Genomic DNA, 17,013 nt, shown 5'->3' with positions numbered 1-17,013 from the left:
TTATAGACCATAAGAGCATAAGACATAGGACAGAATTAGGCCATTCGGTCCATCGAGCTTGCTCTGCCATTTGATCATGGCTGACTTATTTTTCCCTCTCAACAGCATTCTCCTGCCTTCTCCCCGTAACCTTTGACACATGAGCAATAAATTACACAGATTCACCACCCTCAGGCTAAGGAAATTCCTCCTCATCTCTGTTCTAAACTAAGGTATCTAGACTAAGGTATCCAGTTGTTAGAGCTTTGTTACAAGGCCATGCATTCATTCAACATCGATCTCTAGATATTTTCAGACCTTTATCTTTAACATAAGAAACATTCATGCTTTTCATGACCACATAAAAATGTTAAATAAAACAAAATGTAGTTTCAAGTACACAATTACCTTAAGGGCTATTATTTACCTAAGCAACTAGTTGGGGTCCAATTATCCCGATTATTATATTGAAATGAGACTTTTGCCTGAAGCAGGAAGATACCTGGGTCACTCATGCTGTGGTACTGGGGAAGGGACAGGTTTGGGACTGATATGGTAACAGCGATTTTCAGGCTGCCAAGGCTTTTTTTCAGCCCAGTGGAACAACTAAAAATTGTCATCATGCAGATAATAAATAACACCACAAAATAATAAAAAGTACACCCACCTGTTCTTGTCCTTAAATACATGTCAATTATGTAAATGACATCTGATAGATAATCAAGGATGAACCACATGAGCAAGTAATCTGCTTGAAGTTCTTCAAAGCATGCTCTGAATAGGGAATGGGAAAATATGCATTTAAACTGAGAATATGGCATTCAATACATTAAATTTGGTCACTTTTTTACAGTAAAATTTTCCTCAAATTATCATATTCATAAGGATCAGCAGTGGTTATTTTGGAATTATAAGTTTTCATTCATATATTTCAATAACTTAGCACTTTCTCCTTCTGATTTCAGCACAGGCATGATAATTTGTCTAGTTCAGTTGAACTCTCAGGTCTCACCATAATATTTATTTCTTCTATCTTGCAGGTTAAAGTAATTCAGCAAAACATTTATTTATCTATGCACTGAGATTTCTAAAAGAATTCCTGTGTAAGATTTTTGCACTTTGAGGCTAGCCTTTCAACTGCCCTGTTAACACACCACCATCCCTGTACTAACAAATCACTGCAGACCTGTTCCATATCAGCAGCAAGTTCTTAATTCCCATTATCCAAACCCTGGCCAAGACTCACGAACTGCAAAAACATTTTAAGATATTCATTCTCACTTTCAAATCTTTCAACAACCCTTTAACGGTCAGATTTGGTAATTACCTCCTGCCATATTTCCCTGAGTGTATTCTGCACTCATCCTACACTGGATCATCACTCATTCCTTCTGTTACATCATTAGTCACTATGCTAGAAGAAAGTCATTCCAGCATTTTCTGTTTATATTTCTAACTTCCTTCGTCTGCAGTTTTTTGATTTGCATCCAAAGTACAGTACAGTTAATCATTGTTCTAACATGGAAATGCAACAGCATTTAGCAATTTCAACACTTCAGTGTGAGAGTTAACAGGTAATCTACAGCGTGATAATGTTGATTAAGGGTTGATTACAAAACAGGACATTAGTGTTAACTTCTTTGGTCTTGGTGTGGCAACATGGGACCACCTAGGAAAAGCAGCAGTCCCTGAAGTACAGTGTAGCACTTTCACTCTCTCTCGCTCTCTCTCTCTCCGCTACACTATTTAGTTAGCCTAGATATTTGTTTTCAAGTCTCTGGCATGAGTCTTGAACCCATGACTTTTAATAAAATTAAAATTTAATACCATAAATTTCAATGATACACTTCAATACCAAATCGTACCTTCATTGAATGTATTTTCTTTCCCTGCTTTAATCCATAGAACCATACAGCACAAAACAGGCCCTTCGGCCCACCATGTTGTGCCCCACTTTCCCTCTAATCTGTGGTGTTGTAGAAAAGGAGACACAAGAAAATGGAATTTGTAGCTGCTACCTTCCTACACATTTATTAATCTTTTCTCTTTTATTAAGTTTTGCAAGTCTTCCTATCCTTAGGTGAGAGAGTGATCTGCTAGTTTATTTCCAGACCATGCACACATATGCTCTATGCTACCCTATTGCGGCCTGTTGTAAAAAATATTCTCACTAAGGTGAGAAACTAATAATAGATACCAATTTACATCCAACATTTTGTTACACCCATTAGAGATTATATATTCCATTTATCTTTTCTGTACCATATGAAGCTCAACTCATAGTTAGTCTTTCAGCATTATTGCACACACTATCTGCACCACTTTGCCACCATAATATTTAGTTTAATTTCAGTTGTTTGACAAATTTGCATGCCTCAACTTACCTCGCTATGAGCATTGTCCAGTTGTACATTACTGGCATTGTAATTATCAGGAGCCAGTTGTAATACAAGTTTCCTGCAGGGTCCAGAAAGGGTAACATTTTTGCCCATCTAAGCACAAATTGTACAGAAGTAAAATCTTTATTAATATCATATGGCATTTAAAAGACACAACCAATAAAAAAGCTACAAGTTTGAAAGAGGAAAACTACATTGAAAATAATATTTGCTAAAAATATATTTTAACTGACAGCTTTCTAAGTGAAAACTGTCCCATTGATTCCAAAATTTGTAATTATTGACCAGAAAGCATCCACATCGGTAGGTGGTTTACACCAGCTAATCATTTATGATAATACTTCTAAACTATAGCACGCAACATATCACTGGGTAAGAAGGGCATCAGTGAGTTTATTAAAATTCATGACATTCCAGTAGTTTCGTAGTTACCATTATTGACGCCAGTCTGCATTAAAAAAAATCATTAAGTTACTTAAATTTAAATGTACTAATTGCCATGGATGGGTTTAAGCTTTTGTCTCTGGATCCATGATCCAGAACTTTAGTTACTAACCCATTAACTTAACCACTACACAGCCATACTCCTAGCAGGGATTACCTACTATAAATTCTTTAGGTATTAAATATTATTGCTTCCCTTGAATCTGTGTGTTTAAAAAAAATAAAATAAAAGCATGTCCATGAATTATATACCCACAGATTGAGCAATATTCCAACAGGATAAAATCCAGGACACTTACTGTATCTTGCCTTTCTTTTCATCTTTCTTATCATCTTTCTTTTCATCTTTCTTGCCATCTTTTTCCTCTCCCTTCCCCTTTTCTTCCTCTTTTTCTTTATTCTTCTCTTTGTCCTTTTTCTTCTCTTTGTCCTTTTTCTTCTCTTTTTTGCCATCAGATTTACTGTAAAATTGAGTGACATTAGGCATGTACAATGAGAGAAATGGTTTCAACAGAAGATGTGCTAAATATAATGAGTTATTGTCCACTCACCCTTTATTTTCTTTCTTATTCTTTTTGGATTCTTTCTTTTTTTCTTTTTCTCTAAAAGGGAAGATTATGTTTATTATCCCGTATGTCATAATTAACATTTATAATCCAATCATTCACCATTATTGAGTCTGTTCACAAAGTGGAATACTTAAACTCCAATGTTATTTATTTTTTTGAATAAAGTTATTTATAGTCTAAAAATGATTAGAAAGAAACAGTTACAATTAGATTTATATCGCCCTTTTCACAAGTTCAGGATAACTCAATATGCTTCATAGTTAATAAAGTGCTTCTGAAATGTAGCCACTGCTGTGATGTGGTAACCAATCTACCAACACCTTTGACCACAAGTCCGACAGGCAGTGGTCAGCATGGAACATCCTGCAGACATTGCAGGAGAAGGACTCGATGGATTCTGTGGTGTGGTTCCCTGAGCAGACTGTCCAGACCATCTGGCAGAATGCCTCATCGCCAGAACTTACCAACAAGCACCAAGAACTCACTTGGCTGGCGGTGAGAGGGACCCTCCCAGTCAGATGCTTCCTGCATGGTCGGAACATCACTCCCAGCGCGCGCTGCCCCCAGGAGGACTGCACTGGGGACGAGACAGTCGCCCACCTCTTTGCGGGCTGTGGGTTTGCGAGGAGGGTGTGGCGAAAGATGCAAGGGTCCTTGTCACGGTTCATCCCCAGCAGCTGCATAACAGAGGATTCTCTGATCTACAGGCTGTTCCCGGAGACACACACAGAGACGGACATCAACTGCTGCTGGAAGGTCATCAACTCGGTGAAAGACGCCTTTTGGTCTGCCCGAAACTTGTTGGTCTCCCAACACTGCGAGATGTCCATAGGGGAATGCTGCTGACTGGCACATTCCAGGCTGCAGGAGTACATGCTGAGGGACGCACTGAAGCTGGGTACAGCCAACACAAGGCTCGGTGAGGAAGGACTACAGTTTAGGGTTCTTCTGCCACTGGAGAGGGAGGGGCAGGGTCAAGTGAGAAAGCCCCTTAAATATTGTAAATACGGGATTGGGTAGCCCTCAGGGAGCCACACGAGTGGCATCAGTGCTGTGTTTTTTTAATATAAAAAGGTAACACTAATGATGGATCCGTACATGAATGTAAAGGTTTGCTTGCACTGTTTTATTGCTGTATATAGTTTGTTTTTTATGATGAATAAAATTTATTTTGGAATAAAAAAAATTAAATGTTAATCAGGGAGAAAACTTTAACCCTATCTGAAAGTGCAGATGGACTTAACACTTAATGATGCTGAGGTCGAGAGGGTTGAGAGCTTCAAGTTCCTGGGAGTGAACATCACCAACAGCCTGTCCTAGTCAAATCACGTAGAAGCCATGGCCAAGAAAGCTCACCAGTGCCTCTACTTCCTCAGGAGGCTAAAGAAATTTGGTTTGTCCCCTTTGAATCTCACCAACTTTTACAGATGCACCATACAAAGCATCCTATCTGGATGGATCATACCTTGGTACGGCAACTGCTCTGCCCAGGCCCGCAAGAAACTGCAGAGAGTTGTGGACACAGCCCAGCGCATCACGGACACCAGCCTCCCCTCCTTGGACTCTGTCTTTACCTCTCATTGTCTTGGTGAAGCAGCCAGCATAATCAAAGACCCCACCCACCCAGGACATTCTCTCTTCTCTCCTCTTCCATCGGGGAGAAGATACAGGAGCCTGAAGGCACGTACCACCAGACTTAAGGACAGCTTCTACCCCACTGTGATAAGACTATTGAACAGTTCCCTTATACAATGAGATGGACTATGACCTCACGATCTACCTTGTTGTGACCTCACACCTTATTGCACTGCACTTCCTCTGTAGCTGTGACACTTTACTCTGTACTGTTATTGGTTTTACCTGTACTACATCAATGCACTCTGTACTAACTCAATGTAACTGCACTGTGTAATGAATTGACCTGTACAATCAGTTTGGAAGACAAGCCTTTCATTGTACCTCGGTACAAGTGACAATAATAAACCAATACCAATACCAATATGAATGAACTCTGAAGGCAGCACTCTTTCAGTGCTTATTTGAAGTGCCAGTCCGGATTATGTTCTCAAATGTCTGGAATGGGGTTTGTATCCATAATCTTCTGATCACAGAGGATCAGAGGATCACAATGCTACCACTGTATCATAAATAATATTTATGCAGTTTATTAAGAATCATATGAAACCAACAATGACGAAACAATTATTCTCTGCTAGTTCACCATTTCAGAAATCCAGCCGAATACTTACTCATCATTGTTGTTACAGTTGTTAATGTTGGACATCTCCACATCAGAAGCAAGGGGTTGATTCCTAAGGGACATCAAACTGGTTAGAAATGTAATTAACTTAAAACAAAATTTATAAATTTATAAATGGATAATTGTGAAGATTTTTTGAGTAGATATTGATCTGAAATAACTTTGCATGGATGAATATTACACAGTCCACACTAAGTTGATAAAATGCAAAAATATATTTGGCATGTTAAGGATATAAATGAAATCTTACGGTACAGTGGTTATACACCTTTGATAAGTCCGTCTTGTCACTTCATCTTTCTGTTGTGTTCAAGACAAAGCAGATTTTCCAATGGAGTGTTTTTGTGATGCTATTGTCCTGGAATTTCTGACCATCTATCTGACAGTTGAATGCACATTTGCAGGTGTTACTGTGTATTAGAATGATGGTGCCCATGGAATTTATATGACTATGAATCACAAATTTAATTAATTATAAATCGGTAGCAGCTGTTTTATTGCTCTGAGAAGCAGTATTATAAACATTAATCTATTTCCTAATTTGCTGCATATAAAGATAATCGCTTTGTTGTACATCTAATATTTTGTGAAATAAACTTAGTCAAACAGCCTGACAAATTCATTATCAGGTGGATAAGCATCTCGACTGCAGATTGCTGGGTTGAGGTGTTTCGAACACTGCCTGATATCTTTCAAGTTATTTTCCAACACTGGGCCTTGAGCTCATGGCAAGCCAATGGTTTCCTTAAACTATGGAGACTAAGTTTTTCCACTCTACTAGGAACTGAAAATCTGCAGACACAAGAGATTGCAGATGCTGGAATCTGGAGCAATAAACAAGCTGCTGGAAGAACTCAGTGGGTCAGGCAGTATCTGTGGAGGGAAATGGACAGTCAATGTCCATGTTCCTCCACAGATGCTGCCTGACCTATTGAGTCCTCCTTTTCTACATTGCATCCTTTTCTACATTAACTTTGGGCCAATATGCTCAGGTTCAACAAATAACCCTAAGTGCTGTGAATCATGTATTGGAGAATGCCTGGGATGCTAGTCATGTTTTCTCATTGCTTCTGAAGGCAGAAATTAACTAAGAACCAAAATAACCAATTAATTGGGCAGATTTAATTGCAAGTCAAACATTGCATTTAATCGAAAATTCACAAGCCTTGAACTTAAATGGGCCAAAACCCTTGGTGTTGGGGTTCAGTCTGGGAACACACCACAACTGATGACTCGCTTTATAGACGCTTGCACCACTGATGATGCAGTCAGATGCACTCTAACAGCTCATGCCTTTCCCACCCCAGAGAAGCCAGTTCTGACCTTGACCTTCTCTGTATTGTGAATCCCAATGTGCTTGACTGATTTTAACTGGGTGCATCAACCTTTAGATGTATACTGGATCTCATTATGCTAAGGCAAAAGCAGCTTTTAGCATACAGAGTCTACACTCAGCACTGTTTTTCCACAATAACAACCCTTATTGACATGTGTAAATGTTCCATCCCCACTGGAGGCTGGGGGCAGTGGGGGGTGGGTGTGGCACTAGAGAGCCCCCTTCTAGACACCAGGCATATTCTGGCAGTTTCACACCCTCCACTGCTGAGATATAATTGATTGACTGGAATATCAAGTGGTAAATACGTGGTATTTCAAAACAAACTAAAATTAGAACATGTCCTCTCAAAAAACACGGGGCCAAATAATAACTCAGAACCAAGAAAAGACCAGAAGTGGGAGAAAAATTTTGAAGGGAAATGCTAGTTGTTTTCCCCAGGTCTGCTGAAACTATATTTCAACCTTTCCAACAGCTTTCTCATCTGATAGCCAACTGAAAGACTAAGTTTAATGGACTGGAGAGCAGCCAAAGAGCAGATGTCAGGTGGAGAACAAGGGGGCTGGACAAACGTGGAGGATTTAATGGGATCACATATAGGTGGAAACCAATCACGATGGCACAGCTGTTGGTGCTGCTACTTCACAGCTCCAGGGACTTGGGTTTGATCCTGACTGTGGGTGCTGTCTTTCTTGATATTGCAATGACGAGAGGAGTCATAGAGTTGTACAGCACACCAAGTCCATGCCAAGCTTTTTGTCCATTTACACAAAACTCCCATGGTTTGGGTGCTCCAGTAACCTCACACATCCCAAAGATGTGTGGATGGATTTATTGGTTACTGTAAATAACCCATTAATCCAGGTAAGTGGCAAAAGAATCAAAGAGGAGTTGATGGGCACGTGAGAAAGAATAAACTGCAGGGAAAATAAGGAGAGGGGGAATAAGAACTGATGGGGTTGCTCTGCTGGGAGCTGGCATGGACTTGATAGACTAAATGGGCTCCTTCTGTCTTATAATAAGTACCCAAACAAAAACAGGGTCCTAGAGAAACAAAGACAGGCCAGGCAGCATCTGTAGAGAAAAGCAGGGGGTCAACGTTCATTCCTCCAGCATCACTGTGTTTTTCAAAAGCAGGGTCCTATTGTAAGGTGTTTAAAATGCAAACAAGAGTTATTTCTATTGTGCTCTGTCAATCTATACAAATTATCTCGACTTGTCACCAGGCTTGAAGGAAGCTACAATGGAGTTTGGTCCAGGAATACAGGTATAACTTTTACAAGACCTTGCCATCCTCGTTGCATGTGGCCAACATGTTTGGGAAACTTGCAAGTGCCTAATCATTTCCCAAGAAAATATCTAACATTTTAATGTAATAAAGAGAAAGAGGTAAACCTGTAATTTCAAAACAACTCCTTCATTTATGGATCCAATACCACAATAAGCAAAATAGGAATCCAAATTAGATTTTAGACATTCAATTTCAGCACAATTCAAACAAAGTGATTTTGGCCAATGCTGTATCTAATAACTAATTCATTATCCAGGAAGACACCTAAAGTGAAGTGGTTCTTTTCATACCTGCTTTGTCCATTCTCCATCTGTTCAACCTCATCCTCCACAGGGTGAACTGATGTCCTGGGAATGCGTAGGTAGGTCCGATGTGTATTAATCACAGCTGCCATTTTGACGTCAAAATTAATTCCTAAAAAAGACAAGGCAACAAACAATATGAAACAGTACTTTCGTTTTATTCCCCCCATGTGGGACTCAGGATATGCAAGTCCATTCGACTGAAATGCATTAATGAGAGCTCTTCATTATTTTCCTTTGCACTTATTTGAATTTTTGCACCTGTAGATGAACGTATGGCAACCTGATAAGGCTATAACATTGGTCTTTATGCATGCAAACAGGAGAAGCAGTCTGCTGCAGTCAGCTATCTAGTCATACAGCCAATAGATCAGTTCAGAGCTCTGTAGTTCTGCTAAATCTCATCATATATGATGGTAGATAGGTAAACAATAACAGTTGGAGGTGGAACCATGAACATTTCTAGCCTCAGAGATGCTGGAGCTCAGCACATGAGTGCAAAAGACAGGAACGAAGAGATGGCAACCATGTTCTACCAGAAGTCCTTACTAATTAACTTATCACCCAGGAAGATACCTTAACTTGAAGTAATTATTTCATACCTGCTTCTTTCCATTCTCCATCTGTTTGATTTCATCATCTACAGGATGCAATGGCACCTGGAGAATCTGTAGGTGGCTCCAATGAGTATTATTTGCACCCACCACTTTGATAACAAGATTGATTTGCTCCCAGCCTCCCTCTGAGGTCATCACTATTGCACAATTTAATTCAGACAATTCAGTTCAGTCCATATCACATCAAGGAACAGGTCTGTTTATTGAATTCGACTAAGGGTAACTGCTCCAGCAAGATTCTGGCCATTGTGCCGAAGATGCAGGATAAGTTGTGGCTCCAGCTACAATGTTCCTTGATAGCTACGATACTAACATTTTCCTGACAATGAAAATTGCTCAGGGTTGCAGTGTTCAGGACAAATCCAATCTGGCTAGTCATTTTCTCATCAGCCTACAATCAAATATCAACAAAGGTGTCATTGATAATGATACCAAATGGAACTTAATCATCAGTAACCTGCTCATCCATGTTTAGTTGGGGTTCAATCAGGAATGTTAGGCTATTCTTTTCATTATACCTTTGGTCCAAATATAGGCAAAAAAGCTGAATTCCACAGGTGAAGTGAAGGAGACTGTCCTCTCCATTTAGGCAGTGTTTAACCCCAGTAAAATTGACTGGAATTAATTAAACTTAGCACAAAGAAAGATGGCTGCAGTTGTTCAATCGTCAGAAACCCAGGATAGCAGTTTTCATGGCAGTGTCCCAGGCCCAAGCATCTTCAACTCTTCATTCCTTCCATTTGTGTAAGAAGTGGGGATGTTCCCTGATGACTGTGGAATGTTCATTAACATTTGCAACACAGTCGTCAAATAATCAAATGCTGAACATTGTATACATGACATATCTTCAAATGTGCCATGAATATGGAATTCCTGCAGGTTAATCTAATCTTTACACTGACTTCACAGCAGAATTGAAACCTAATGTGCAATAGAGCCTACTTATGGTAAAAATGCTAATGTTTGAAGCCTTCCAACTTGTACATTTTGAAGTGGCTGTCTTAATCTGAATGCATTGTCATTAATTACAGTCCTCACCAATCTCCTCACTTTCTGTAACAGCTGCCGTAACATTTGGCAGACTTTATGGCATCAGTGCATGAAACATCTGTAATCATTCCCTTACGAGATGCTCTTTCATTTAAAAAGGGTAATTTATGTCACAAATTTATATCAACATTTAATTAAACCTGGAACTTTCCAATTCACTACACTTCTGTCAATTATGAAGAGGCCCAGTTATTGCAACAACTTTAGTTTGCTTACGTTCACAGTTTAACATTCACACAGGGTTATGTAGAGTATTTTCTGGTTACACAAAACAGAAAATGCTGGAAATATTCAGCAGGTCAAGGAACATCCACAGAGAGAGAAACAGAATTAAATTTGAGATTGATAATCTTTCATCAGAGTTTTGAACCATTCGTCAGAACTATGAAGAAAGGACATTGACCTGAAACATTAACTCTGTGTCTCTCTTCAAAGATGCTGCCTGACCTGTTGAGTATTTTCAGCAGTTTTTGTTTTTATTTTATTTACAGCATTTATAATTTTTTTTGCTTTTCGCTCTTTGGACATTTTCATGGTGTCTGCCTTGATGACATTGGTCGGGCCAAAGTGTATTGGTAAAAAAACGAGCCATGGATGCACACGTATTTGTGGAGCAAATCACAACCGACATCATATTGGTATCAGCATTAGCACACGTCTAGTGAATAATTAGCACACATCCAGTGAATTACAGACTAGGACGTTAGTCAGTTTGCATTGTTGAACTATCACCACCATTGCCATTTTGGGTTTCAGCCTGTAGTTATTTCCCTCTTAACCTCACACTGCTGAACACTGTTGAGGTTGATCATCCTTATAGGTTAGTTGCTAGTTAATGTCTTCTCATTGTTGCTATGATCCTATTGGTGTTTATGTAGTTGTTTCAAATTGCAAGTCTACAGTGGGTGGTGTGGCATTTGTCCCTGAACGTTTACCCGATTTGAGATCTTAGCGCTTAGAAACTGATGCGTAAACGGCACTCCCTTTGGAATATATCATAGCTGTGCAAATGAGGAGAGGGCGCATAGAACAGGACCACTGTTAGATAAGGTGAGAGGAGGGAGAGGAACTGTCAAGTGGGAAATTAAAATTTTTGACCAAGAAATGACCTGTCAGTAGTTGGGAAACTATTGGGGAAAAAATTACAGGGCAGGATTAATCTGCATTTGCAACAGGAGGGATTAACCAACGATAAGTCAGTGTGGCTTTGTTAGGTGGACATTCTGTCTGATTAATTCGACTGAACTTTTTGAAGAGGTAACAGAAAGTACTGATGAGGACAGTGCAGTTGCAGTGCAGTGTAGTTGCAGTTTATATGGACTTCAGTAAGACATTTGACTTACTGGTTCCCACATGGGAGAGTGGTTCAAAAAGTTAGAGTCCATGGGATCCACAGCATGTTAGCAAATTGAATCCAAAGTTGGCTTGGCAATAGAAGGGTTGTTTCTGTGATTAGAAGCCTGTGGCCACAGGGAAAGGTGCTGGGACCCTTACTGTTTATTATATACACTAACGATTTGAATATCATGTGGGGAGGTTTAATTAGTAAGTCTGCAGATGACAAAAAAATTGGTAGTGTTGTTGGTAGTGAGGGGGATAGTTGTAGGCTACAGGATGATATTGATCAGTTGCTAAGATGAGTAGAGTAATGGTGGATGGAATTTAATCTTGATAATTGCAGAGTGCATATTGGGAGGACTATGAAGGGTAGGCCATACACAATGGAAGATAGGGCCTTAGACACTATTACGGAACAGAAAGACCTCAGTGTACAAGTCCTAGGATCTCTGAAGGTAAATAAGATTGTAAAGAAGGCACATAAGATACTTGCCTTCATTAGGCACTGAAATAGAATATAAGAACAGAGAGATTACAGTACAACTTTATAAAACATTGGTTAGACTATAACTGGAGCAGTGCATACAGTTCTAGATGCCACACTACAGGAAGGACGCGATCACACTGGAATGAGTGCAGAGGAGATTCACCAGGACATTGTCTGAGATGGAACGTTTCGGTTATGAGGAGAGACTGGATAGGCAACATTTATTTTCCTTGGAGCAGAGGAGGCTGAAGGAAGACCTGATAAAGGTACACAAAATTATGAGAGAAGGACATTTTGTCCCCACAGCAGAAGTATCTAAAACTGGAGGTGATAGGTATAGAGTAAGGGGTAGGAAGTTTGGAGGGGATCTGAGGAAGAAGTTTTTCACCCAAATGTCATTAAAATCTAAAACACAGTGCTTAGTGGGTGTTGGAGGCAGATACTCTCACTTGTAAGGAGTATCTAGATGAGCATTTGAAGTGCTGATGCATAGAAGACAATGGACCAAGTGCTGGTAAATAAGATTAGAATAGATAGGTACTTGACGGTCTGCAGGGAATGAAAGGCCTGTTTCTGTGCTGTATGATTCTATGAATCTAATGATGAAGTGTTGATGATGTATTTTTAAGATAGAATAGTAGGTACCTTGGAGGGGAACGTGCAAGTGGTGGTGATTACATGCACCTTTTATCCTATGGATGGTAGCGGTCATGAGTTAGGAGTTACTGTTGATGACAATGGATTTTCCCATTGAAATCTGCCACCTGATACGAGGATTGTCTTGCCAGTGGCTGTCAAGTCAGCAAATTATGCAGGTCAATCTGGGGAATAGTCATGTTGCCTTCATTCCAGGGCCGTCAGGTGTGTAATCTGCATTTAAACGTCCACATGAAATTATACGGTAGCTACCAGGTGACAGATGCTATCTGTTGACAATATATATAATGACCCTGTTGCAAACTCCTGCATGTATGCATTACATGTAAAGAATGAAAGCCATGCTGACATATAAAATCTGAAAGAACAGACAATTAGCCTACTCAGCTTCCACTTCCTGGACAGACTGGAGGACCCCAGCAGAATCTGGTATTGTAAATCTGAAATAAAAAGAGAAAATGCTGGAAACACTCAATAGGTTAGGCAGCATCCTGACCCTCTCTGCTTTTCTACCACTGACACACTCAGACACTGGATGGCATCCACTTATGCCACGATGAAAACTGCAACATTAGCCATCAGTTGCTGCATCATGCTTGGAGTTGGCCACTTCAATTTTTTAATCTATTTTCTTTTGATAGAAGTCAGGCATCCAGTCCATCAAATTCATGCCAATTCTCAGGGCATTCCCATCTGTCTCAAAACTCCACTTATTATTCCCACAACCTATTCTCTCTCACAAACCTACCAAATTCAACCCCTCTCCACTACCTTGGTATCTGTCACTGCCCTGCTCCCAAATTAAATATATCCCAAAGGCTATTCCTTTCTTGTTTGTTTCCACCTATCACCCCAAGCCTCTGCCTCTCAACTTCACCCCTCCCCATCCCCCACTTGGCTCCATCAGCCCATCATCACCTAGGTCTGCTTATCACGTACCAGCCCCCGCCTCACCCCTCCCCCTCTCCCCTTTATAACATCTATCCTCCCTCTACACTCTCAGTCCTGATGCAGAGTCTTGACCTGAACTTTGAGGATCCCTTTCCTTCCAGAGATGCTGCCTGACCTGTTGAGTTCCTCCAGCAGTTTGTTTTTTTGGTCTAATTGCAAGTCCTCCTTTCATTCTGTGGTATCCTTCAATATCCATTTTATCCTGTGCGAGAGAGGGAAATACGTCAAAGAGTGCCATGCAATCATATTGGGTGAGGCAGCTGCCCTGGTTAAATAGCTGTTAGTGTGTGTAAGTTCAGAGGTTGTGGTTCTGAGGTTTCAAGTTCAAGTTCAAGTTATACTTTATTGTTATTCACCCATATGCTGTAAAACAGATGGAGGAACGAAATGTCGTTTCCCCCAGACTCACACAACAGAGGACATGCATAGAACAAAGATACAATAAATGCAAACAGAAAAATTGTGCAAACACAAACAGTGCAAAAAATGGTACATACAGGATACAAAATTAGTGCAAGGTTAATGCAAAACCAAATTGGACAAAGAAAATGCAGAACTCGTTGTATTGCACTAAGCATATAACATGTTCAGCAACAACCAAAGTTCTTATACACCATTGTGCAAACCAGGACTTGGCAGTAGTACTAAGAGTGTGAGAACATATTGGCACATATGATTGTTAGGTATGAGTTCTGATTGATCAAGATTGTTAATAGGAGGGTGATGGTAGTGTAGTGACTTGAGCAAAATGTGAGGCTATCGTCTTTGTTGGTACTGTATTTTGGGAGTGAAGCACCACTTACGTAAGCTACTGTATTATGTGTTTAGTGCATGTGAGAGATGATAAATTTCTGTCCCAAGTTTTAGCATCATCATTTTCTCAGTTGTTTAAAGATTTATGAGCAGACCTTTACTCCTAAATTTCATCTGTTCTTTTTCTTGGCACTTGCTGAAATGTATTCTGGGGAGAAGGGGATGGCATGTGAGGAAGCTGCAACAATGACACTGCCTGCACTAATCTGCTTGTGGAACTGAGTAACACAAAACCTTGTCAAAAGAACAAATACTATTATGCAGACCGAAGATTACAGATTGAAGCTATTCTTGACTGGATAAGCAAATAGGTCCAACAAAGGCCAACTAATACCAGAGGAAATTTTACAATTTGGCAGGAACCTTACCCACCATGGACACATGCATGTGTTGAGTGCAATTTTAAATCCATTTAAAATAATGGTGGAAAATTGCATACTGGAAACGCCAGAATTTTGTAGCAGAGTCTCCTGGGTATCCTGCACAGAACATGAAGCAAGAAAACTGCCTTGGTAAATTACAATAATTATGAATCATACAAATATATTAAGAATATTTGTAATGGGTTAATCAGTCTTGACAAGTGCAACATTCTCTCAAGTGTCTAGATTCATTTTCTGCGATTTCACTGTGACTTTACACTATATTCCCTTTAGCAAATATCCCTTACAGAGAAATGTATCATAGTCTCTATAGATCTACAGGTTTTGGAAGAATTTCCCATGTTCAAACTTCCATCTTCAAGTGTTGAGTATGCCTTTTAGTTCAAAAATTCAATAGCAAAATATTTCAAATGCTTGAAATCTGAAATAAGAGAGAGACAGAGAGCATTTCAAGTCAATGAAAGATCATTGACCTAAAACATGAATTATGTCCATTTTTTCATGGATACTGCCTGACTTATTGATTCTTTTATGACAATATCTTCGTTGTGAAATAAATCTAACATTTCTTATCATCTTATCACTATTCTACTGGTCTTCCACTGCAACTCAGTTGGGAGACTATCAGGACTGTTTTTTCTGCCACTTATGACATTCTTCTGAAAGTTAGAATCCCCAGTTCTTTATTTGGTGAAGAAAGCCCATGGGGCCCATTTAATACAGCAATCCTGAATTTTCTGAAAATCAAATATAACTGCAGATATTGTAAATCTGAAATAAAAACAGAAAATGTTGTAAACACTCAGCAGGTCAGGCATCATCTGTGGAGAGAGAAACAGAGTTAATGTTTCAGTAAGAGACCCTAGGTCTCAGTTATAAGAAAGGATCTTTGGCCTGAACCATTAACTCTGTTTCACTTTCCGTAGATGTTGTCTGACCCACTGAGTGTTTTCAGAGTTTTCAGAATTTTCTGGAGATAATTATGGTATGCCTCTGGAACATCTAGGGCAGAATGGAATAGAATCTCCACATGTTCACAGATATTTTCCCAGACACTCTCCGCGGACACCTCCAACCTTTCTTGGCTAATTCAACTCGAGGCACTGCAAGTAGTCAAGAGATTCTTAACCTGATGATTACCCAATTAAGCACAAAACATCCTTTACAATAGATTTTAAAGTGGTAAGTAGACTCAAACTGCACAGCAGAATACCTACCAATATATTTTAACTTTGTGATCCTAACTAGTATAAGTTTCATTTGTGTCTGGCACTATATTGCTGAAGTTCAGGATGCTTTAGATGTTCGAAATTGGCTCTTCACATACAGACTAAGCAGTTATGGCAGTGGGTTACTAAGTAACTATGGCATTGAATTTGTCTAGCAAGACCTGTGTCATTATCTCCTCATGTCTCTAAGTGTCAAATGTTGTTTGACACTCCTTTCTGTGAAGTGAATTGTCAGATCTTATTATGTTAAGATGCATTATATAAATGCAAATAATTGTTATTGAGTCACCACCCTTAAGACAGCATATAAACTGAAAATGAATAAATAAAAGCACCTGAAATATGTACAACCTAACTACAATCTTTTTGATGAAACAACACTATTTTTTACAATATTTACAAGCTCTACCCCTTTCCTGCAAGTATAAAAGCCATGATTTTTCAAATTACTAGAAGTACGAATCTCAACATTCAGTATATAAAATAACCAAGGTTTTTGAGCAATGTCTGAAATGTTTCAAACCAGCCAGCACAGGAGAACATTTAATGAATATCATCGCATCTGCCAGTGTACTATCTTTGTCCTGGATTGATGGTTTAAAGACAGGTGGACAAGGGTGAAATTTGAATGGCCCTACCCATTTATTAGTTATTCTTGCAAGAAAGGAAGCATATAAATTATTGTTTATACTTAACATTCATTTTATTTATAGGATATCAACTTCCAAATTAATTTTAGTGGAACCATTAATGATTTAATTGAAATATGATCAATAATGGATACCCCTCCTATCATTAGGAAGTCTGAAACATTGGGCAGTGATTTAACATTGTTTTAGTCTACAAAGTAGTGTTTCTTGATATAATACCAACATTAAAATGCTGCTTGTGTTCTGAATATTGATTGA

The 17,013-nt window shown here is 39.2% G+C and overlaps 1 protein-coding gene across 1 annotated transcript in view; it reads right to left on the bottom strand.

Annotated features, from left to right (window-relative positions):
* The window catches only part of cnga1b (cyclic nucleotide gated channel subunit alpha 1b), a 37,699-nt gene that overhangs the window by 1,586 nt on the left and 19,100 nt on the right, over positions 1 to 17,013 (bottom strand). Inside the window, exons 2-7 of the mRNA XM_052040270.1 lie at positions 8,569 to 8,692; positions 5,641 to 5,703; positions 3,374 to 3,424; positions 3,122 to 3,283; positions 2,364 to 2,471; positions 647 to 753 (exon numbers count right to left, since the gene is read on the bottom strand). Coding sequence (XP_051896230.1) covers positions 647 to 753; positions 2,364 to 2,471; positions 3,122 to 3,283; positions 3,374 to 3,424; positions 5,641 to 5,703; positions 8,569 to 8,672 — 595 coding nt within the window. The 5' untranslated portion in view covers positions 8,673 to 8,692. The remainder of the gene's footprint in view (positions 1 to 646; positions 754 to 2,363; positions 2,472 to 3,121; positions 3,284 to 3,373; positions 3,425 to 5,640; positions 5,704 to 8,568; positions 8,693 to 17,013) is intronic.

This window comes from Pristis pectinata, chromosome 2 (assembly GCF_009764475.1).
Source record: "Pristis pectinata isolate sPriPec2 chromosome 2, sPriPec2.1.pri, whole genome shotgun sequence".
NCBI lineage: Eukaryota > Metazoa > Chordata > Chondrichthyes > Rhinopristiformes > Pristidae > Pristis > Pristis pectinata.
The sequence above is the reverse complement of the archived record's forward strand: the minus strand, read 5'-3'. Positions and strand labels throughout refer to the sequence as shown.